The sequence below is a fragment of the Chlorella variabilis genome (genome assembly GCF_000147415.1).
Source record: "Chlorella variabilis unplaced genomic scaffold CHLNCscaffold_21, whole genome shotgun sequence".
Taxonomy (NCBI): Eukaryota; Viridiplantae; Chlorophyta; class Trebouxiophyceae; order Chlorellales; family Chlorellaceae; genus Chlorella; species Chlorella variabilis.
Genome location: NW_005435067.1, coordinates 371,985 through 394,145, shown reverse-complemented (window position 1 = coordinate 394,145; position 22,161 = coordinate 371,985). Strand labels below are relative to the sequence as shown.

The following is a 22,161-nucleotide window of genomic DNA, read 5'->3' as shown; positions in this document are numbered from 1 at the left end:
CGCGGGGCAGAGGGAGGTTGGGGACGGTGTGCGAGCGTGCGTGTGTGGGCGCGTCGAGTGGCCGCCCAAAGCGGGCAGGCCTGCCGCAACCGCCAAGCGGGGCAGCGGGGCGGGGCCAGCCCCCACCCAGCCCGCCACCACTCCCCATCCCCATGCGCACGCGCCCCCAGCCCGCCCTCCCACACACACGCGCCTGTGCACCACCGCGTCAGCCAGCAGCGTCTGCAGGCCCGGCGCCGCCGCCAGCGCGGCCAGCAGGATCTTGATGCCGCTGCCGCCGCTGCCCTGGTCGCCCTCCCCCAGCAGCTCGCGAGCGCGCTGCACGCACGCAGGGGCAAGCGGCAGGTGTGTGGGTGTGCGTGCTGGGTGGGGCGGCCACGGCGAGGGCGGGGCCTTCCCTCCGGCCACCTGCGCCGCTCAAGCAGCGCAGCCGACGATCCACCCCGCGGCGACGCCAGGCGCCCGCTGCTGCCGCCTGCCGCCCCCAGCGCACCTTGCTGTTGTTGAGGGCGTAGGTGAGCAGCTCCACGACCTGGCAGTCCACAGCGTGCGCGGCGTGGCTGCACCACAGCGCGCACAGCGCGGCGCCCGCCACGTCAGCGGGCAGCGCACCACCCGGCGCGCACAGCAGGCCTGCATACCACCTGTCCTTGCAGCAGCAGCGGCAGCGGCAGCGAGGACCTCCCAGCAAGGCAGGAGCAGCCAGCCACGCACGCGCGGGCCTGCGACTGAGGACCTGCGGGGCCCAGGCACAGCAGCAGTATCCCGCACGGCACCTGGGCGGCAGCTGCGCGTGGATGGCTGGGTACTTGGCCAGGTGGAGGCAGAGCGACATCACCCCCCCATCATCCAGAAACGCCTCCATCTGCCCGCCGTGCTGCAGCAGCAGGCTGAGCAGCTGCAGCGACTTGGACAGCCAGCCCAGTACCTGCAGCGGCGGCGGCGGCAGCGGGGGAGCAGCCTTGGCCTCGCAGCCCTGGCCGCCTCGCAGCCCTGGCCCCACGGCTGCCTCTGGTCTAGCGAGCGGAATAGGTTCCGCCTGCCGGGCCTGCTGGCCGTCTTGATATGCCCCAGCGGGCCTGCACACAAGCCCACCAGGCCACACCTCTGCGAGCTTCGCCTGCGTCTCCTCATCTGGGGGCGGCTCCTTGGCGAGGCGCTCGCGGTAGCAGCTGCGGGGGGCACGGCGGGGGCAGGCCGCGGGGCCCGGGGGCCGTCAGCGGCAGCAACCGGCCGTGCGCAAGCAGCGGCAGCAGCCGGCAGCCGATACTTCACCCGGCCCCGCTGCCTGCTGCTGTTGGGCAGGCGGGATGCGCAGCAGCAGCAGCAGCGGCGGCGGCCCCGGCAGCAACAGCAGCCGGCCAGCGGCGGCGGCGGCCTCGGCAGCGGCAGCGGCGCCGCCGCGGCAGCGACCGGACGCACCATCCCAGCTGGTGCGCCAGCGTAACGGCGCCTTGGGCCACTTCCTGTCGATCCAGCGGCGCCAGGGCGTCGCTGAGGCTGACATCCAGCCGCAAGTTCTCGGTGGCCGACAGGGCCAGGCCCAGCAGCGCGCCGCACGCCCGAACAAACTGCCAGCGCTCTCCCTCCAGCAGCGCGTGCTCGTCCATGTCGTCTGCCGCGGGTAGCGGGGAGGCAGGGGAGGGGAAGAGGAGGCGCGGGGCAGGGCGGGAGACGCGGGGGAGGGAGGGGTGAGCGGCGCTCGGGGCACGCCACCGCATCCTCGGCGGCGGACGGCCCCGACGTTCCTGGCAGGCAGGCAGGCAGGCAGGCCACCCCTCCAGGCAGGCCTCCCTCCGTCCCTCCACCCCTCCAGCCCTCCCCCGGCAGCAGCAGCAGCAGCAGCGGCCGCTCACCCAGCTTCCGGATGGCCTTGAAGGCCGCGGGCAGCAGGTCGCCCCAGAGCGCGGCGCGCTGCGGCGAGCTGCCGCGCGCGGCGGCCACGCCGCCGGCCGCCACCGCGCAGCGCAGCGCCGCCTCGGCGGTGGACAGGTCAGCGGTGAAGGAGGCCAGGTCGTGCCTGCTGCAGTCCAGCAGCAGCGCCGCCAGCGCCGCCATCAGGCCTGCAGCAGGGGCGGCAGCCGCGGGGCGCGAGGTAGGCCAGGGTCGGGCCCGCGCCGGGCTGGCAGGTGCAGGAGCTTCGCAGCCGCAGGAGCGTGGCAGCGCCGGCCCCACGTCTCCCTTCCAGCGGGACGCCGCCGCACACACGCTGCCGCTGCACACACGCCACCGCGGCATGCTTCACAAAGCCAGCCCGCTCGCGGCACGGTGCGCACCCGACAGCGCCACCCGCGCCGGCTTCTGCTGCTGGGCGTGCGCCAGCACGGCGGCTGCCACCGAGGCGGCCGGCGCGAGCATGCTGCGGAGCGCCGCCGGCGCGCCGGGCTCCTGCTGCGCGTCTATGGCAAACACCACTGCCCCCAGCAGCGCCACCAGCGCCGCCTCGCCGCCCCGCTCCTGCTCCAGCCTGCACCAGCACGCGCGCCCCGACAGCGCAGGAGCCCACGTCGGCAGCGGCTCCCGATCGGCCCACGGCGGGACACGACCGAGCGGCCAGGCAGGCGGGTGCTGCCCCTCGCCGCCTCGGCTTGCGCTGCCACTGTTCCCTGCTGCCCAAGCAGCGCTGCAGCATCACGGGCAGCCCCGCAAGCATGCTGCCGCGCTGCCGAAAAGCTCCGCTCCCGCCCTGCCGCACCTGCCGCCGGCGTGCAGACAATAAGCCTCGAAGGCAGAGCCGTAGGCCGTCCCGCGGTCCTGTACCAGCTCCACCAGCCTCTGATGAACCTTCAGCAGCGCCTCCCGCTGCTGCTTCTCGGTTGACTCGGCCCCTGGCCGGCTCCTACCAGACATGGCGTGAAGCGAGGCCTCCACCGGCTCCCAGGCGCCCTTCAGCTGCTTCCAAGTGGCCACCGCAGCCTCTGCATCCGGCAGGCACTGCGCCCAGGCCGGGAGGGGAGGCTCCCCTCTTGGCTGCAAGCTCATCCCTGCTGTCCTGAGCTCTCAGGGCCGCATGCCGTGAACCATCCTGTCTCAACCAACGTGCCCTCACCCAGGCTGCACTGCCGCGCCGTGGAGGAGGGGAACAGGATGTGGAGGGCAGCCCAGCAGCGGCGCAGCATGGGGTGAGGGGGGCTTTCCTGGCCCGTCCCAGTCATGTGGAAGCCCCTTCCCTGCACACCTGATGCCCGGCCTGCACACCAGCTATGATGGGAGGCAGCGAGGCGCCCATGCAAGCCTTCCGCCCACGCAACTCTGAGAAAACCCTGCCGCCTGTCGGGCCTTGGCGCGGCCAGTGTTGGCGCCTGGAGAACTGCAAATTTCCGTAATCAGACAATGCAGGCGGGTGCTTGCGTGAGGCGTGCAGCCAGCAGGAGAGAGCGCATAAGCGGGGCGGTGGTTCACAGCACCGCTGTCTGGCTGGGGTGCACGGAATGTGGATAGGACGCACACGAGCAGGGGTGCAGCCCGGATTTGGCGATCGCCGCCGACAGCCCTCCCGTGCCGACCCACACCGCTGAGCCTCTCTGCTGCTCTCCATTGCTACATTTGCACACTGCTTCTGGCATCCGCGCCGACATGAACACCAGCCCTGTCGTGATCCTGTTTAAGGTGGAGCGCGCCCGTCGGCGGCGGTGCTGGCGGGGGTCCTCCCCACACAGTGGTGCGCTCAGGTTGAAGGTTGTGAAAGCACGGCATCAGAACGGTGTGCAAAGGGCTGTGAGAATGATGAAGGCCTGTTAATCTGGCAGGTCTGAGTGACCGGTGGCAATGTCAAAGACCCCAGCGATAGACGTTTGCACCCTTGCCATCCGCTGCCGTGCACACCGCCAGCGCCCTACGGGTCCTGTGTGCAGCCTGGGGGCAAGCTTTACAGTGCTGCCAATGCTGTGACAATGCTCAGACAGTGCTGGTCAGGTACTGCAATGCGTAGTTTGGCATGGTTCCTTAACCTGCAGCAGCTGGCACCAGAGCCCTCGCCTCCGGCCGCAGCATGCATAGCAGGGCAGGCAAAAGCTCCAGATAATCCCATTTCGAGCATTGCCAGCCATTACCACTGTGCCTTCCTTGAATGCTGCGAACTGGGAAGCGGCCTCCGTGACTTCCGAGCCATGGCGATCGGCCAGGCACCCCCTTGCTGGCTGCTGTCCATCGTAGCAGCCTGCCTGCTGCCCATCGCGTGTGCCACGATCGGCACTGGATTCAATCCGGGAGACGTAGTCGCGGGTAGGCCGCCCGCTTTGCTGCCACCTCCCCCTGCCCCCCGCCGCGCCGCCTGCTTCTCGCCGCCCACACCCTCGCCACGCCCACTCTCGCCCCTGCAGCCTTCACCATCGCCACCCTGGGCGGCCCGCTCACCGTTGGTCCCGGCAGCCGCCGCCTGCCGCTGGTCATCGCCTGCCTAGACTGGCAGGACCCTTTCAGCGCTACCATGTGGCGAGCGCACGATTCCCTGGCCAGCGTGCTTATGCGCTCGCCGCCAGGCGTGTCTTACCTCTTCCTGTCCTACTCAGGTGCGTAGCAGCCTTGGGTGATTTTGCTGAGCAGCTGGCAATAGATTGCTTCCCAGCGGCTCACCGGTGCCTTGCCTGCTCCTATCTATGCTCCTATACATGTATGTTGTACAGGCACAGCGGAGGAGGCGGAGGCTGATGCGCGCTGGATGCGGCAGCAGCTGCTGGCGCGCGCGCGGGCGCTGGGCCTGCCAGGCGCCCAGCTGGCGCCGCTGCTGCAGCGCCTGCACTTTGGCACGCAGCCGGCAGCGCGCCTGGCGTCCTGGCTGCCGCAGCTGCTGGCGCGGTGGCAGTCGCCGCGGCGCGTCGTTCAGGCGGCCGCCCGCCCCGCAGCGGCAGCAGGCGCAGCGGCAGCGGCAGCTGCGGAGGTGCAGCTGCTGTCGTCTGGCAGGCTGGATGCGGCATACAGCTGGATCCCCTGGCCGCTGTCTGGCGTCAGTGCTGAGGTGGCACTGACTGGCAGCGACTGCGCCTGGCCGGCGCCACCTAGCACGCCGCCGCCCCGCCTCGACGCCTCAGTCGCCCTCATCCTCCTCACCTCCCTGCCCGGCGCTTCGGAGGCAGCGGGCGGCGGCCAGCGGTGCGGGTACGAACGGATGCTGTCGGCGGCGCAGCGCGGCGGGGCGCGGGCGGTCATGTTTGCGGCGCCGCGGGGCGCGCACCTGGCAGAGGTGAATTGCACTGGCGAGGGCGAGTGCGGTACCGCGATCGCCATCCCGGCCACCCTGGTACCATACATGGTGGGAGAGGTGGTACGGAATGAATTGGAAGCGGGCGGCGCCGTCACCGCCACCTTCCGCGACGTGCAGGTGGGCGCCTAGTGCTGCCGCTGCTGACGGGCGTGGCTGGGTGGGGCTGGCTGGCCGCCCGAGCTCCCGCCGCACCCAGCCTTGTGCCGCAGCTTCTGCTTCCACCCCTTGCACTCTCTGCTGAGGCTCTGCTGAGGCTCTGCTGAGTTCGGTGCCCCTGGCTGGCCTCACTGTCGCTGCTCCGCCCGGCTTCCTTTCAGGGGCCCGGGCTGTTTGCCGGCATCGATGCCTCCGGGCGGCTATTTGAGGTCGGCTGGCTAAAGTTCCCCTCCCTGATGACGGCGGTGTGGGCCGCGCAGTGGCAGCACTACCTGTACCGCCTGCATGCCCGGCTGGCAGGTGAGCAGGCCCACGGGGCGAGCAGGGGGGGGGGGGGCTGCTGCTGCTCCCAACTGGTGGGGAACCTGGGCCTGTGGAGGTTCCTCTCCCACCTTAGGGGGGCCTGAGCATTCACCAGCTGCTCGGTGCCAGTGGAACCCTCCATGCTGCTCATAGCGCCTACACAGTGCCTGTATGTGCCTTGCCTGCCGCAAAACCCGCCCTGGTTGTGCCCATCTTCTCGGGGCAGGCCCCGATGGAGGGGGAGCACGGCGTGCGCGCTGACGTGGCGCTCCCCACCTGGCGCCAGCTGGCGGGGCGACACAGGCTGGAGCTCGACCTGGCGCTGGGCTGCACCGGGGCCAACGACTCGAGTGAGTGAGGGCGCCAGCCACTGACCCTGCTGACCCTGCACTGACGCCCCCCCCACCACACACACACACACACACACTCACTCTCTCTCTCTCTCACACACACTCACTCTCTCTCCTCCCCCCCCCCAAACACACACATTGCGCGCGCGCACACACACACACACATACCACATCTGAGTCGCTCCTGGAAGGCAGGGGTTGCACAGCAACAAGCTTGCTGTGCCGAGATCCTGCTGCCGGGCAGTGCGCCGGCAGGGCAGGCGTGCCTGGCCCCTTTCCCGCTGCCTGGTCCCACCGCCTGGTCCCTCCGCCTGCAGGCTGCCCCCAGTGGGACCACGTGGTCCAGCTGTTTGTGTGCTGCCAAGACCCAGAGGGCCAGCTGCCGCCCTGCGACCCCTGCCAGCCAACCGTCTGGCGTCTCGACGGCCGCCAGCCGGGGCCTGCGCCCCAGGGCTTGCCCCCGAGAAGCCGCAGCAGCGCAGGCAGCAGCAACCGCCCAGCAGCGGCGGCGACAGGCTCGGCAGCAGGCGGCGGCGGCGGCTCCGGTACTGCCCGCTCGCTGCTCGTCGCGGAGGCTGCAAAGGAGGGGCGGGAGGGGCGGGAGGGGCGGCTGCGGCAGCTGGATGAGCCACTGCTGTGCGGCCGGGAGCTGGGGCGATGGGTCACCCCATTCAGGTGGGTGAGCCGCCTGGGCACCACCCGCATGGCTGCCGCTGCAACCAGATGCATGCTGCTGCGCCTGCTGTGCTGTACACACGCCAGCCGGTGACGATTCACACCGCAAGCTGCGCCTGCTGTGCTGGATCTGTACCGCCGGCGTCGCTTCCCGCCGCTGGGGGCACAAGGCAAGCCCACGGGTGCTGTGCGCCGCCTTGCTGCAGGCGGGGCGTGGGCCGCTGGCTGACTGATGTGGGGCCTCTGCAGGCCCCGCTGCTCCCGGACAGCAGTGCACCTTCACCCTGCAGTCGGCTGCTTGGGCCGGTGCCTGGGTGCCCCGCCTGAGCCTGCGGTACAGCAGCGGTACAACCACCAGCACCAGCAACAGTACCACCTCCACCAGCTGCAGCAGCAGCAGCACCACCACCACCACCGCCGCCGCTGCCGCGCAGCCGCAGCGCCTGCGCCTGCTGCCGCTGCCGCCGTTTGACGGCGGCGCCTTTGACGCCGGCTATAACTCGCGCCGCCTGCCCTTCAACTTCACCACACCCCCGGGCCTGCGCCGCGCCCTGATCGTCAGCTTCATCACAGGGCACGGCAGCGACGAAAACGGGTGCGCCGAGTTCTGCCCAACCAGCCACGAGTTTGCCGTCAACGGCCGGCCGCACAGCGTCGTTTTTTGGGAGGCGGGGAGCCTCTGGGGCTGCGCAGACAAGGTGAGGGGGCCTGCAGGGCCCGTGCTTCCTGATATGGCGCGTGCTCATGCTGTGGGGCAGGGCTGCGGGGCTGTGGGAGATCGCTCGGGGATGCACTGGTGTTGCAAGAGGTGACCCCTAAGCATGGCTGGCCTGGTGTATGTACTGGTGTACTGCCAGGTTCTGGAGGGCGTGGTACCCAACGAGCACGGCACCTGGATGTACAGCAGGTGGGCCGCCGCCTGCTGGGGCAGCTGCCCGCGTGCCCGCCCGCCTCCCCGTGCCACGCGTCGCCGGCGCCCCAGTAGGCTACTGCATGATGGTGACACCCGTTCTGGCAGCCAGCTGGCAGTTGGCGGAGGCGGTGCCTGTGCCGGGGGCGGCTGCGCGGCTGGGGCCTACCTGCATGCCGTCCGCTGCGCTCCTGCAGGAAGGAAGTGGGGCGACTCCTGTGGCTGCAGTCCTGCGGCTGGTGGGCTGCCGGCTCCTGGAGGCGCCTGCCTCCCAGATCCGGATACATCCTCCCTCCACGGCCGCTTTCTTCCACCCGCACGCGTGCAGGAACGGGTGGTGCGACGGCCAGGACGTGCGGCCCTGGGTGGCCGACGTGACGGCGGCGGTACGCCCGGCGGGACAGGCCAACAGCGTGGCGTACCGCGGGTTGTACCGCGGCGGTGCGCCCCACCCGCGGCAGGGCGCGGGCTTCATCATGATGCAGAGCAGCCTGGTGCTGGTGGCAGATGCGGCTGGTCGGGACCTGTAACCCTAGCGAAGGTAGAGTCAGGTAGCAGGCAGCTGCTGGGCGCTGGGAGGGGTGGGCACAGCGTGGCAGCACAGCGGCGGCGGCGGCGGCGCCGGCGCCCACGCTGCCTCTAGCATGCGGCCAGCGTGCGGGCTGGCAGTGAGCATCGACGTGGAGCAGTTTTACACACTGGCACGACAGCTGCGCAGGAGCAAACATGGAAAGAGCAGGAGAGGAAGGGTTGATGAGCATGTGCAGTGATGAAAGCCAGGGGCCTCTGCTTGTCCTGGTACCCTGGTGATGGCTTGCAGGCAGCCGGCGCTCAGCTTGCCGCCTGCTGCGCCGCCGCAGCCTGCTGCTTCTGCTGCTGCCGCGCCGCTCCCAGCGCCTTGCACACGCGCCGGTGGCCGCCCTGCCGCCAGTCGGCGTGAGAGCAGGCGGTGCTGCAGTACCAGACTGCCCTGCAGGCGCCGCAGCGCTGGCTGCCGGCGCCCTGGCCCACGGCAGGCCCGCCCTCGCCGCCCACATTGGAGCAGCGCAGGTAGGCGCAGCTGCGGGCAGCAGCCGCCTGCGCCAGCTGCAGCGCATCCTGCTGCTGCTGCTCAGGCCGTGCCCAGTGCTCCAGCAGGGCCGCTGCCAGCTGGCGGAACTGCGGAAGAAGGAACTTCAAACGAGTGACGGTCGCCGTTCCAACCGTCAGGTCTTGCGGCAGAGTGCCTGCACGGGTGCCAGCCGTGCTGCTCGGCGCTGGCCCCAGCTCTATTGCTGCTCTGCACAAGCCGTTAAAGGCAGATGCCAGCAGGCTGACCGCTGTGCTCTTTGGGAGAACCTGCACCACCCAGCCACAGCGCGATTAGTTTTCAAAAAGATCTCTGAATCCTCCCTGCAATCCTGTCCCGTCATAAACCACAGCATCAGCACTGCTCTTCCTATCAGGCATGATGCATCCGTGTTCCATCTCACCACTGTGATGCCCAGGAGGAAAGCAGGAGCTGAATGCAGCTGCTCAAGTAGTTCATCCATAACAGAATCAGCAATGAGGCATGCGGTCAGGCGCGGGGACCCCGCCGCCGCCTGAGCGGCGACGGCGATCATGGTGGCCCAACCTTCAGATTCCACCTGCACAGCAGTGACGCCCATGGAGCATCAAAGCGGCCCTGTAGAGATGCCGTTTCTGTAGGCAGACCGAGGCTTCCAGCCACCCCTCAGTTCTCTCACCCTAGCTGACATGCCATGCGCCGCCTGGCTCAGCAGGTGCCGCAGGGCCGGACTGAGGGCCGCTGGACACAGCGCGCCACACACAGTCAGGGTGCTGGCAACTTGTGAGCAGAACAGATCTGAAGGCAGCCGCTCAGCAGCGCCGCCCGCATCGCAAATGACAGCCTGGATCATCTGCATGTGGGCCGCAGCCATGGCAGCCAGGTGCCTGCACAACATGGCCAAACTTGCCTGATCAGAAATGTCAAGGCAGCAAGGAGCGAGCATGCAGCTGCGCACCGCACCTGGCTGGCTCTGTGGCGCCTGGTTGCATGCGCTGGTGCAGCTGCCAAGAGGCCAGCATAGTTGTGTTGGCGTATCGAAGGGCTGGATCAGGGATGAGGACCAGCAGATGGTCCCCTGCTGCCTGCGAGTGCGCAGCGCGGCATGCGGCCGTGTGCATCCCCCACAGTGCCGCGGCAGCCTCAGCCACAATGCTTTCCGCTGGCGGGGAGCCTGTTGAGGCACCAAAGCCCCGCCTGGCGCAGGATGCAACAGCTGCTTCTAGGACCGCCACGAAAGAGACGAGTCTGAAAACCAGACTTCTGATCCCGATCTGTAGATATGAATGGGCGTGGTGCTGCCTGACCACCGCCGCAAAGAGAGACACGGAGCGGACAGCTGCACTGCCTGCCCCGCCCCACGCTGCCAGGTCTGACACAGTGTCGATGACTGCTGACCTGCCGGAAGGTTCCCCGGCAATGGAGAGATCCGCTAGCTGCTGCAACAAAGCAGCTGCCTGCTCCCAACCTCTGCACAGGGCAACAGCGCTGTCTGCCCCAAAGCGCAGCTCCTCATCAGCTGCCAGATGCTGCACCATCTGCGGCAGGCGTGGCAGCGCTTGCAGCAGCTGCTGCTCCATGTGGGAGAGCTGCTCCAGCTGCTGGGCCTGGTGGGGCTGCTGCAGGTCGCGATTGCACTCGCGGAAGCAGTGGACAGCGCGATTGACGCGCTCGCACACGCTGCCCAGCAGCCGCATGATACTGCTCATGAAGGTTGCTCCAGCAAGCCATGGATCTAGTGGCGCATGCTCCACCAGAAGCCCCGCGGTCCGCAACAGCCGCTGGTCATTGCTGCTGACTGCCCCGCTGCTGCTGGTGGCTGCGGCTGGCGGCTGCATGTGTTCCGCCAACACAGCTGTCATGTCGGTGCCTGATAGGACGCATGCCACGCTGCCAACATGGTCCCAGCCGAACTGGCTGTATTCTGCTGGGCGCCGTTCAGGCGGCAGCTGCAGAGCCACTGCCATCCTGTGCAGGGCTGCGACAAGCAGCTCACACATGTTTGGGTAGCAGCTGCCTACCAGCTGGGTAGCAATCCAGAGCTGCTCAAAGAGTGGATTCCGGAGCTGCCAAACTATCAAGCAGAGGGCACTCGAGACTGCAAGCACATCTGCTGCAGCTGCAAAGCAAGCCACGAGGGCCAATTGAAGCGCATGTAGAGGCAGGCAGCAGAGGCACCAGCGGCAGGAGCTCACGCACCTCCATGCAGCGAGGATTGACGCAACGCCTTGGCAGCTCCCACCGCCGCCTCCAGCCAGGCAGCGAATCGCTCCGGAGAAGCAAACTCGTCTCCAGCGCCGGCTGTATGCTGGCATGCATTGAACAGTATAAGCAGAAGGCCCATGATGCGCAGCTGCCTCGCCACCATGCTCACAGCGAATGCCGGCGAGGCGCCGTGAGGCAGGCTGCCCGCCGCGTACTCTGCCAGGGGCACTCGCCCCGCCCCCAGCAGCAGCTCAACAGCGCTGCAAAGAGCCAGGCGCGCTGTTGGCTGCAGATCTTGGCCGGCCACGTTAGCCATCTCCAGTACGGCGTCTGCCACTGTGGACACATGATACAGCTGCTGCTGCCACGCTATGCATCCAGGACTGGCGGTGGGCACCAGCGCCGCACCCGCCGCTGCCAGCTGCTCCCCCGCGAGCCCCCAAACCTCCCTGCATCCAGCGCACAGGCGTGTGAGAGCAGCTGGCGGGACAGCAGGGGCTTCAAAGCAGCCACATCAGCATTCCTCAACTCGGCCTGTCTGTGCTCACGGGGACACCGCTGCGGCAGCTTCCTCCAGATTGCTGAACACCCGCTGGTCCACCCAGGCTGCCGCCTCCGCCAGGCGCCTGCGGTCCTGCAGATCCAGGCTGCCCGCAAGGAGAGGCAGGTCCACCAGCAGCGAGCGGAGCTGAACGCTCAGGCTGGCGCTGGATTGGACGCGCGAGGGCGCGGCCGTGGCGGCGGCGGGCGGGGTTGGCCGGCAGGAGCGGAAGGGGGGTGAGGGGGCCATGCTGCTGCCTGCAGCGCCTTGGGCACGCTGCCAGAGGGCAGAAGGCAGGCACAGGGGCGTGTTTCAGCGCAGAAGGGGGCTGCCACTCTGCCAGGAAGCGGCTAGCCTCAACGCAGTGCACAAGACACTGCCGAGTTGTGAGTTGAGTGGGAGCCAGAGAGGTAACACCTGATGCAGAAGGAATGCCGGCTTTCCACCTGCCTCCACCTCCAAAACCAAAGCCCTGTTTGCCTCCTCCCCTCCCACAATGAGCGAGTCGCAGGACGCCATCAGGGTGAGCGAGGCGCTGAGCGGAGAGAGCACACAAGAAGTGGGTAGCGACGCCACCAACGAGGCCGGCCCAGAAGACTCCCAGCCCGCCAGCGACGAGTGGACCACGGCCATGGCAGACGAAGCAGGTGGGTGGCTGCCTGGAGGTCGGGGGACTGGCACCCACGGGTTCAGATCTCTCTGCCTGGCCTGGCCTCGACTGGCTGCTGCTGCTGTTGGGGGAGCGCTGAGGGCGTTTATGGGGGCGTCCAAGGTTGTGGCGGTGGAGCAGGGCACCGGCGGCGGCTGGCCCCTCGTCCGCCGCCGACAACCGCCGCGGCCGCGGTGGCCTGCAACTGAGTCAGCCAGCGGTCGGGCACAGCTGGGAGGCACTCACCGCTGCCATGCCTCCTGGCTCCGCCCGCGCTGCCCCGCTCGCAGGCGCCGTCACCACCACTGACAACGGCAACGGCGGCGGCGGCGGCGGCGACGGCCAGGCGCTCAAGGAAGTGACGCTGCGTACCGCCCCGCAGGACGCTCGCTTCCCCACCTCCAACCAGGCCAGCCCTCGCCTGCACCAGCAGCAGAAGGCCCTGCCGAAAGCAGCGCCGGGGCTGCGGTGCCGAGCGGCTGGAGTGCTGCCCCGCCTCTGGCTCGCCCCCCTGCTGGGCCGAAAACTGCCGCGCCGCCGCCTCCCTTGCCGCAGGCTCGCCGCTGCTACGTGGCTTACAACGAGGTGAGGATGGCCAGCTGCTGCTGCCGTTGAGTTGAGGGGCGGGGGCGTCAGCGGCCCATTCCAGGTTGTGCGCAGTCTCTGGCCAGGGGCCAGATCACAGGGGCCGCTCAGGTTGCTTGACCGCAAGAGCGCCACGCTGTTCGCCTCCCCCCCCCCCCCCCCCCCCCCCCCTGCCATGGCAGCTTATCGGCAGTCTGCCGCTCAGCTGCTTGCCCTGCAGCCTTTCCTACCTGTGCCATGGTATGGCTATGGTGGTACCATGTCCCTCTGCAGTACCACAAGTGCATCAAGGAGAAGGGCAGCGGGCACGGCGACTGCAAGCCCCACATGCGCGCCTACAGGTGAGGCGCTGACGGCTGCACATGCGCAGCCGGGAGGCTGCCAGCCCTCAACCTGGCAGTGGCACCTCCGCACGTGCTGGAACATCAAGGCCCAGCTTCCTCGCTGCTGCTCGTTCCTGCTGCCGGTACCTGCCGCAGGTCTATCTGCCCAGACGAGTGGATCGAGCGCTGGCAGGAGCTGAGGGACGACGGCAGGTGGTACGGAAAGTACTGAGGAAAGTACTGAGGACAGTACTCAGCTGCGGCCGGGAGCGGCTGGGGTACTTTGCGGCTGCACAGTCTCGCTTGTTGTTCTGGCTCGCTCGGTGCCCAAAGCGGCTGCCAGGGTTGAGAAAAGGTGCTACATGGCAAGTAGATGCCAACTACGGACACAAGCCCCGATTTGTTTTGTCTAATAAAGGCGACGTGTTGCACAAAGCAGAGGAGGGCGAGGCGCCCAGCGGCCCGCTGCGCCTCACTGCGTCTCGCCAGCTGTCGGGTGGCCTGCAGGCCTGCCATCGCCGGGGCGCACGATGCCGGCGCCAGCCGCTCCCACGGGCTGCTCGGCTGCGCCGGCTGTGCCAGGCTGTGCCGTGGCGCTCGCCTGGGGCAGCGGAAGCGGCAGCGCTGCGCCCTCCAGGGCAGGCAGCTCCTCTTCGTCGGTCAGCCCCAGGTCCGCCCGCCGCTGCTCCTCCAGCTGCTCCGCCGTCGGCTTGCACACCAGGCACGTGCGCTGAGTGACGTTCATGAGCTGCGGCATAAGGCAGGCGGAAGGCAAGCGGCGTGTCTGTGCAAGTGTGTGTTGCTATCAGGTGGTGGCGTCACATCAAGGTGGGACGCCACTGCGTTCCAGAGCAGCACAGCACACGGCCAGCATAGCACACTGATAGCATGCAGCGAGTCACATTGCCTGAGGCAGCTGCCTGGAAGCCCTCCCCTACCTCTGGCACCAGGATGCTGCGCTCCAGCGGTACCACATCGGGGTGCAGGCTGGCGTTGTAGTTCTGCAGGGCACGGTACTGCTGCAGCAGAAGCTGCCAGTACGCCTGCGCCGCACGGGGAGCAGCAGCGGGCAGGCATGGGGTAAGCAATGATGGGCAGCCAAGCCAGCCATGTGGAAGAGGCAGGCGTGGGTGACAGCTAGAAGCCAGGCGGGCACCCAGTGCCTGCTGCCTACTGCTGCCTGCAGCTGCGCTCAGGCATGGCGATGGTCGCCTAACCAACAGCCTTCGGACCCTGCTCGCCTGCACTTGAGCGGGTTCCAGGCTGTCCCTCACAAGAGCAGTGCCTGCCTCTCCCACACGTCGCGTCAGGGCCTCGTCCTGCTGCAGCTCGAGTGCCACGTCAGCAAACTGGTGGCCCCGGTTGTCCGGGCTCACTGTAAGCCAGGGGCGAGGCAGGCCAGCGCATAGGGAGCGGGCATGACTGGGCACACTTGTTTTCATGCAGGGCGCTGCTGCCGCTCCCAGCCTCCAGCACACCAAGCCCTCGTCACCTCCAGCTGCCACGCACTCGGGTTGGCTTGCCAGGGCCCCAGGCTGCCGAGCCCCGAACCACCCACCCAAAGCCCCACCTTCCTCTGTTACGATGATGTTGTGGGGAGGGTGGAGCAGGTGGTACCAAAACTCCTGCCAGGGGCTGTCCGGCATCACCACCGCCGAGCCGCAGGCCAGGAGATACTTGAGGCGTGCTGGAAGAAAGGCGGGGCGATGGGGAGGCAGGGAAGAGGGTGGAGTGAGGCACGGGCGGGGGCGAGACGAGGCATGCGAGTGGGGGGAGCAAGCATTGCCTGCAGCTGCCGCGCAGGCAGACCAGAGCACAGTCCTTCCCACTTGCGGCTGCTACGGCGCCGCAGATGGCTGCGGCGGCGTACCGGCGTAAGAGTTGCCGGGGAGGTGGAGCAGGGCACGATGGCGGCAGTGGTCTGCCAGCGACACAAACAGCGGCCGCTCCTCGGCGCTGGTCCAGTTGACAAGCTGCGGCAGGGTGGGAGCAGCCCACCATGGCAATCGTAGCGGAAGAGGGCACATGCTATGCGATGCGCAAGCCCGGCACATGATGCCACACCGTCGGGTGCAGCGGAGAATTTGCAGTACCTCTGCAGTGCACTGGGCCCGAATGCAACCTCCCCAAAGCTCACACCTGCACATCCAGCAGCTCTGGGTAGGACAGGCTGAGGTCGGAGTCTGTGAGGTTGCGGTCCCCTGTGGCGGCGCCCCGGAAGAACAGCAGGGCAGACCGGTCCGCCCAGGGGTGCCGCTCGGCTGCAGCAAGGCAGTACGGCAGGCAGTACAGAGGGCAGTACCGTGGGCGCATCAAGAGCGCCGGCTGGTGCGGGCCACCAGCTGTGAGGAGCTGCCGGGGCAGCACGCATGGACTGATGGAGCACATGCCAGGGAACGGGCAGAGCGCTGATGGCAGGTGCGGGCCAAACAGCAGCGGAGCCCGGCCCAGCCTGCTGGACGCACCCGAGTGTTGCAGCAGGGGAAGCATCTCGGCCCAGGGCAGGGTGCGGGCCTCGGGCCACCCAGCAAAGGTGTGGTCAGGCGCCAGCAGCACCTGCGGAGGCAGCGGGAGACGAGCAGGCACTCAACACGGCTGCCACCACGCCCTCCATCACAACAGCCAGCTTGACTCCCGACGAACCAACTACTGCACTGCATTCGGCCGTTGCTGTCTTGTGCGGGGCGGATCTTTCGAGTCGCGACCTGCACTGCCACCACACCCACATGGCTGTGTGACTTGTTGCTGGGGCACTTGGCGGGGGCGAGGATGGGCCCGCGCTCGGGGCAGTCGTCGCTGCGGTGGCGCACAGTAGGGTGGTCCTCTTGCTCAACAACAAACTGCAGGCAGGCAGGAGGAGGAGGGCAGGTGTGCAGGCGCGGGCGTCACACGCCGCCGCAAGCAGCCACAAAGCAGCCACAGAGATGCTTGCCGCCGCCAGCCAGCCAGACACAGCAGCGTGCGCATGTGGAAGCAGCCAAAATCAGCATCAAACAGCGCTCGCCGCTCACGTCGATGCTTTCGGGCAGGCCGCCCGCCAGCCACAGGTGAAGCAGCTGGCGCTTGATGCCCAGCATGCGGCTCTCGTACGATGGGCTCTCTCCCACTATGTACACGCTGCCGTTCACCACCTGCTCATGGGTAAGCACCCAGCACTGTGTGAACCATGTGAGAAACCTTCGCAAAGTCGGGAATCACGCACCGGCGCGCACTCCAGCCAGCATGCAGGCATACAAGGGCCAGCCGAACGCCCCCAGGTAGTGCCTCAGGCTGGCAGCGCACTGCGGCCCCACCTGCACTCGCATGCTGGCCTTGCTGCCCTGGCAGTACGCCTGCTCCGCGTGGCGCAGGCCGATGCCGCTGTGGTTGAAGGGCTCCAGGTCCCGGGCCACTTGTGAGAACAGGGGCCCGACATAGCTGGCGCCGTTGAGGCTGGCCTTTGACAGCGGCGGTGGCTCGGCGACACCGCCTCTGCTGCCACGGCTGCTCCCTCGCCTGCCCACCCCCAAGATGGCGAGTAGCAGCATCCCTGTGCCGGCTGCCAAGCAGGCCCACAGCCCTCTGCGGGCCTGTGCTCGCCGGCCAGGGCTGCTGCCCCGGGAGGGGCTGCCTGCGAGGTGGTGCCGCAGTGAAAAGGGGCTGTGACGCATGGGACGCATCCAGGAGAATCTCCGAGGTTTCGAATGGCTTGGGGTGAAATGGCAGACCTAAACGGCACTACGGCAGTACAGTCTTCCAGATTGGGTCCTCTGTCGCGTGAGACGCAGACCGAGCGCTTGCTGGTTGGTGAGCGGCAGCGCTGCTGCAGCCAGCAAGGCTCTGGGCCGCCGCCGCCGCCGCCGCCGCCATGGAAGGTCCCACCAGGCAGGAGCATGCAGTATCAAGGTTGCAGGGTTAGTAAACAGTACAGAAAGTGAAGCGCTAGCAAGGAGTGGAACCAGGCAGTGATTGCATGAAAAACGCATGAAAACCAGTCATCAAGAGGAATGGCAGCAGGGCGGAAGACGAGCAGGCACAGACAACAGTAGAGGGCATCGGGCAAGGGTTGTGTGGAAGGCAGTGTACACAGTGTGCAGTGTGAAGGGAAAACGTGCCACAAAGGCGCACGGGGACGCTCGGCAACAGCCAGAGCAGAGTCGAATTGCCGCAGGCCGGCGTGCACGTGCACCAACATAATCACGCAAGTGTTTATGTTGGTGGAAGGTCAGTTGAGTTTGGGCTTGAAGGAGAGGTGCATTGCGCCGCATTGAATCCAGGACACCGAGGCCGGTCACGGGTTCGGCCCCGCCGCCAGAATGGCAAGTGCCTCGTCAGCGCTGACGTGGCCGCCTCCATCCTCAAACTTCTTGAAATTCTGGCGCAAGGGAGGGAGGAAGCGGGCAGGCGCAGGTGGGCTGCTGGGGCGCGGCAGAGGATCACGGAACACTCTGCTGCGGCGCGGAGCAGGGCACAGCCAGAAACCCCGGCTCCGCTGGCGAGCAGCCCGGCGCCCCGCTCCCGCCAGCCCCCCGCTGGCCCCACCTTGACAAACTGGGCCCCCAGGTGCGCCAGCTTGCGCCGGTACGCCTCCTTGTCGGCCCAGCTGTTGACCGGCATCAGCGCCTCGCTAGGCACGCCGCTCACAACGGTGGGCACCTGCGCACAGCACGCGCAGCGTGCAGGGGCGAGGGACAAGGGTGGGGCAGCGCGAGGCGCCAAGCTGCGACCGTGGCCGTGCCAGAAGGCCTGAGCCCCAGCTCACACGCCCTGCAGCGCCAGCCCGCAGCCAGCTCCCGGCCGCAGGCCACAGCCATGCACGCACGCCCACCTCCCTCAACCCCCAGCCCCGCAGAAAGATTCGCAATTCTACCTGCAGGTTGAAGACGGGCATCGTGTCGTACTGCGCCGCCGCCAGCTCGCCGCTGTGGATGGCGTCCACGATCGCGCGGGTGTGGCGCAGCTTGAAGCGCCGCCCCACGCCGTACGGGCCGCCCGTCCAGCCTGCGCCGCGCGACGGGGAGTGTGTGGGAGGAGGGAGTGGGTGGGTGGGTGGGTGGGTGTTGGCGAGGGGTGCTCGGAGCAGGAGGGGGGGCGGCGGGCGAGGGCAAGGCACGGAGAGAAACATGGGGTCTGGGCAGCCCATACCCATGCGCCCAGCAAGCTGGCCAGCGCGTAGAGGGAACAGACGGTGGGGCAAGCAAGCAGCAGGCTCAGGCTGACGGCCGCCAGGCCGGGTGCTGCCCAGCCGCTGTCGCGAGGAGGCATGCGGGGTGGCATGCGGCACGCTGTGCCGGCGCTGCTTGCGGTACATCCATCAGGCGGTACAGTAGGCAGTACACCCACCCGTGTTCACTAGCCACACGTTGGTGCCGTGCTGCTCCACGCGCTCAGCCAGCATGGAGGCGTACTTGGTCTGAGCGGCGGCGGCAGCAGGGTGCCCCCGTCAGTGCAGAGAGGCAGGGCAGGCAGGCGGCCTGTGTCCGCGCCGCAGTGCTGCACCAGGAGGCGGCCCCGGCCTCCGCACCACACACGTCACAGCGCCACCACACCTGCCACACGCACACAAGGAACACCATCACACCTGCCACACACACAAGTCACAAGGGCACCACCCCTGCCACCTCACCGGGTGCCACATGAGGAAGGCGGAGCCGAAGCAGGCTGAGAAGGTGGCCTCCGGCTCCGTCACCCCATCCTCCGTGCCCGCCACCTTGGCGGTGTAGCCGGAGATGAAGTAGTACCTGCAGTGCCGGGTTCATTCATTAATGATTTAATGATGTAAATCGTCAATGAATGACTGAAGAAAATTAATCAATCTTGTCCGTCCGTTTAGAAGGTGGGCGGCCAGGCCGGCGGCGGCGAAACCGGCGGCGGCGGCGGAAGCGGGCGGCGCGGCAGCCTGCGGCAGGAAGCAGAGCAGGCGGGGAAAGCGAGGGGAAGGTGGCAGGGCAGCCGCCCTCACATGGCCTGCTCCTTGGTCAGCTTGGCCACCGGCGGCAGCACGCCATAGGCGTCGCAGGCAAGCATGATGATGTTGCGGGGGTGGCCGCCCACGCACGGGATCTTGGCGTTCGCTGCGGCCGGCGCGGGGAGGGGCAGGGGGAGTGTGTGAGGCGCGGGGCTGTCAAGGCCCAGGCAGGCGCTGCTGGCGCCAGCGCTTTGCAGCACACCCGCAACCTGGCTCGGATGGTGGATGGTGAGGGGAGGCTTCGGCCCAAGGCAAGCCCACAGGCAGGCCCAACCGCCCCCAGCTCACGCTGGCAGCCCCGCCGCCAGCACCCTATGAATGATTATACTGGACCACCCCACCCACCGATGTGCTCGATTGGGTAGGAGGCTCGCGTGTTTTCGGTGATGGCGCCAGCCTCATAATCCACCACGCGGCTGTCCTGCAGGCAGGCGGAGCGGGCGGGCAGGCGGGCAGGTGTGCTGCAGCTGTGCGGTGGATGGGGCGGACGGACGGGGGCACGCAGCAGGCGCAGCTGCAGCGCCAGCGAGCACAGCGCGGCCAAGGCCGCAGCCGTGATTTTTGTAGTAGCAACAGTACCAGCAGTACCAGCAGTACCATCATACCTCATCAAACACCACGTTCTCCAGGATGGTGCCAAAGCGAATGGCCCGGTAGATGTCGGGCTCGCTCTCCTGGCAGTGGGAAGAAAGGAAAGGGAAGCAAGAAAGAATGCGTCGCGACGAGGAACATGCACCTTTATGATGTCGACAGTTGCTTTGCGGTAATGCAGGTGCAGAACGAGCGGCAGCCGCCGCGTCCGCCCCACCTCCTTGAGGCCGATGGCCTTGGCGTAGCAGCCGCCCTCGATGTTGAACACGCCGCGGTCGCTCCACCCGTGCTCGTCGTCGCCGATGAGCGGGCGGCGCGGGTCGGCGGACAGTGTGGTCTTGCCGGTGCCTGCGGCGGCGCGGCGGTGGTCGTCGAGGCGGTGTGTGCTTGTGTGTGTGGGTATATGTGTGTGTGTGTGTGTGTGTGTGTGTGTGTGTGTGTGTGTGTGTGTGTGCGTGTGTGTGTGGTGTGTGGTGTGTGGTGTGTGGGTGTCGGGGCCAGGGTTTGGGCAGCTGTGCCGCCAGCGGATGGATCCAGCGGCCGAGGCGGCGGGCCGGCGCCTCCGGGCGCCTGCCATGCGCCGCAGAGTCGCGGCGGCGAATCCTCGGCAGCTGGCTGGGCGCCCTGCCGACCCGACCAGCACAGACAACCCACTCGAGCCACGCCCGCAGGACCGCACCCTCGGCCCCCAACCCCTCCCCGCCCCGCCCTCCACCACCACCCACCTGACAGCCCGAAGAAGAGCGTGACGTCTCCGTCCTTGCCCTCGTTGCAGCCCGAGTGCAGGGAGAGGATGCCCATCTGCGGAGGGGCCCGCACCAGGCGGCACCCGGTCGGCAAGCGACACGAAGCGTGCCAAGGCCGGCCGTCGCGCCCGCACACCCGCTTCCAAACGCACCGCCACAAAGCCCACGGTGCAGCGCAGGGTGGGCTGCAGGGCCGCCCTACGCTACCCATTGCAGCCCCTACGCACCGCCGCACAGCCCACCGTACACCGCCCCACCTTTGGCAGCATATAGTTCATGAGGGAGAAGACGCCCTTCTTCATCTCCCCGGCGTACTGGGTGCCCAGGATGACCTGTGCCAGGGCGCAGGGGTGAGCGAGGGGCAAGGAGATGGCGAGGCTGGCGTGTGCGGGGTGGAGGAGGCGGGGTGGACGGGCGGGCCGGCTGCCCGGCACACGCGGGGGACCCCGCCACCACACCGCACGCCGCACGCCACACACCACATGTTGCACGCCGCAGGCACAGGCACAGGGACAGGCAGGCAGCCCAAGCGCCTCACTCAGCATCTCCCGGTGCTTGAGGGAGACGTCGATGGAGGTGGGGGAGGTCATGAAGGAGGTGAAGCGGTTGGCGGGGAAGGCGCCGGCGTTGAGGATAGTGAAGTCTGCAGGCAGAGGCGGGCAGGTCTGGGCAGAGGCGGGGAGGTGGGGCAAAGCGAGGAGGGGCGCGGGCATAGGAGGCAGACAGGGAGGCAGGTGGTGGGCGACGGCGCCGAGGCACGGTTGGCGCTGCCGCGCTGAGCTGGCGCGCTGAGCTGGCGTGCTGGCCGGGCGCCCGAGGGAAGGTCGAAGAAAGAGAGGGGCAATGGGCAGCAGGTGCGCCGGACGGCAGCGCCCGCGCCGCACCTGGCTGCCCAAAGCCGGCCAGCTCCTCCTCTGTGGGCCTGCAGGGCGGGAGGGAGGGGGCGAGGCATGGCGGTGTTCGATTGCATGTGGTGGGTGTGTGCGGTGGTGGAGGTGATGGGGACTCTCTCTCGCGCGCTCTCTCTCCCTTCCTCTCTCTCTCCCCCTCTCTCATTGATGCTTTTCTCTCGCTCCCATTCAGGCTCATTGAGCTCACCGGATGAGCATGTTGTTCATGAAGAGGGCGTGGTAGGGTCGCGCGCACACCACCCGGATCTTGAAGCGCGCGGCGGGGTCCCACCCGGCAAAGCCGTCAAACACTGCAGGCGGGGCGGCGGCAGAGGTACAGGGCGGTATGGCAGGCGCATGCGTTGTGCTGCTGCACGCACGCACCGCGCCGGCCGCCGGGGGCCGGCTCGATGCCAGGTCGGGCCAGCTCTGCGCCAGCGCCACCTCAGCGTGCCAGCTCAGCATGCCACCTCAGCTCCACGCCAGCTCACCGTACAGGCGGTCCAGGGTGTTCAGGTAATCCACGGCGCGCTCCCGGTTGAGGATGAAGGTGCTGCGGGGGCAAGGGGCGATGCTTGGGGGTCACCCACACGGTGTGGGGCTGCGGTCAGCGTATGGTGAGCGTGCAGCAGTGGCAGCCAGCGGCAGGCCGCCAGCAGGCCGCCAGCAGCTACCAGCCAGAAGATGCCAATCAGCGGCCCCCAGTCAGCGGCAGCCAGGCAGCGGCAGCCAAGCGGCAGCCAGTCAGCGGCAACCAGGCAGCGGCAGCCAAGCAGCCCCCAGGCAGCGGCAGCCAGGCAGCCAGGCAGCGGCAGCCGGCAGCAGCCAGGCAGCGGCAGCCAGGCAGCGGCAGCCAGGCAGCGGCAGCTAGCTGCAGCCAGGCAGCGCCAGCCCAAACGCGGCAGCCCCCAGGCAGCAGGCGGCTCACTGCTCGTCCATCTCATAGTTGGGCGATCCGGCGCCCCACCACACGTCTCCCTCTGTGTCGGGCTCCCGCACCACGCGCTTGTCCCTGCCGGGGATGGGGGATGGGGAAGGC

At 68.1% G+C, this 22,161-nt stretch overlaps 5 protein-coding genes across 5 annotated transcripts in view; 2 read left to right on the top strand and 3 right to left on the bottom strand.

The window, feature by feature from the left end:
* CHLNCDRAFT_58797 (expressed protein) overlaps window positions 1–2,982 on the bottom strand; it is a gene marked incomplete at both ends in the record, with an annotated part of 8,824 nt that extends 5,842 nt beyond the window's left edge. The window contains 8 exons of the mRNA XM_005844629.1: window positions 188–318; window positions 494–560; window positions 777–928; window positions 1,106–1,172; window positions 1,423–1,615; window positions 1,857–2,063; window positions 2,277–2,467; window positions 2,696–2,982. Coding sequence (XP_005844691.1) covers window positions 188–318; window positions 494–560; window positions 777–928; window positions 1,106–1,172; window positions 1,423–1,615; window positions 1,857–2,063; window positions 2,277–2,467; window positions 2,696–2,982 — 1,295 coding nt within the window. The remainder of the gene's footprint in view (window positions 1–187; window positions 319–493; window positions 561–776; window positions 929–1,105; window positions 1,173–1,422; window positions 1,616–1,856; window positions 2,064–2,276; window positions 2,468–2,695) is intronic.
* Window positions 2,983–4,109: 1,127 nt separating this feature from the next.
* CHLNCDRAFT_58796 (hypothetical protein) lies at window positions 4,110–8,141 on the top strand (the record flags this gene model as incomplete). Its single annotated transcript, XM_005844704.1, has 8 exons — window positions 4,110–4,224; window positions 4,323–4,511; window positions 4,626–5,320; window positions 5,521–5,659; window positions 5,827–6,012; window positions 6,330–6,691; window positions 7,122–7,385; window positions 7,545–8,141. Coding segments are annotated over 8 exons (2,547 nt in total), but the record flags the coding sequence as incomplete, so codon positions are not given.
* A 3,881-nt stretch (window positions 8,142–12,022) lies between these two features.
* CHLNCDRAFT_138605 (hypothetical protein) lies at window positions 12,023–13,180 on the top strand (the record flags this gene model as incomplete). The annotated part of the gene is made up of 5 exons (XM_005844703.1): window positions 12,023–12,038; window positions 12,331–12,524; window positions 12,596–12,625; window positions 12,899–12,966; window positions 13,105–13,180. 5 exons carry the CDS (start codon window positions 12,023–12,025, stop codon window positions 13,178–13,180), a joined length of 384 nt encoding a protein of 127 aa, XP_005844765.1.
* A 240-nt stretch (window positions 13,181–13,420) lies between these two features.
* Window positions 13,421–16,475, bottom strand: CHLNCDRAFT_138604 (hypothetical protein; the record flags this gene model as incomplete). Its single annotated transcript, XM_005844628.1, has 10 exons — window positions 13,421–13,696; window positions 13,887–13,991; window positions 14,247–14,323; window positions 14,519–14,635; window positions 14,819–14,921; window positions 15,088–15,209; window positions 15,414–15,504; window positions 15,675–15,788; window positions 15,960–16,079; window positions 16,242–16,475. The coding sequence occupies 10 exons, from the start codon at window positions 16,473–16,475 to the stop codon at window positions 13,421–13,423; spliced, it is 1,359 nt and encodes a 452-aa protein (XP_005844690.1).
* A 743-nt stretch (window positions 16,476–17,218) lies between these two features.
* CHLNCDRAFT_49080 (hypothetical protein) lies at window positions 17,219–22,061 on the bottom strand (the record flags this gene model as incomplete). The annotated part of the gene is made up of 16 exons (XM_005844627.1): window positions 17,219–17,302; window positions 17,470–17,583; window positions 17,798–17,928; window positions 18,271–18,340; window positions 18,554–18,668; window positions 18,890–19,001; window positions 19,241–19,316; window positions 19,501–19,569; window positions 19,704–19,834; window positions 20,212–20,287; window positions 20,490–20,564; window positions 20,799–20,875; window positions 21,117–21,154; window positions 21,331–21,433; window positions 21,614–21,675; window positions 22,051–22,061. 16 exons carry the CDS (start codon window positions 22,059–22,061, stop codon window positions 17,219–17,221), a joined length of 1,344 nt encoding a protein of 447 aa, XP_005844689.1.
* Between the last annotated feature and the right edge of the window lie 100 nt (window positions 22,062–22,161).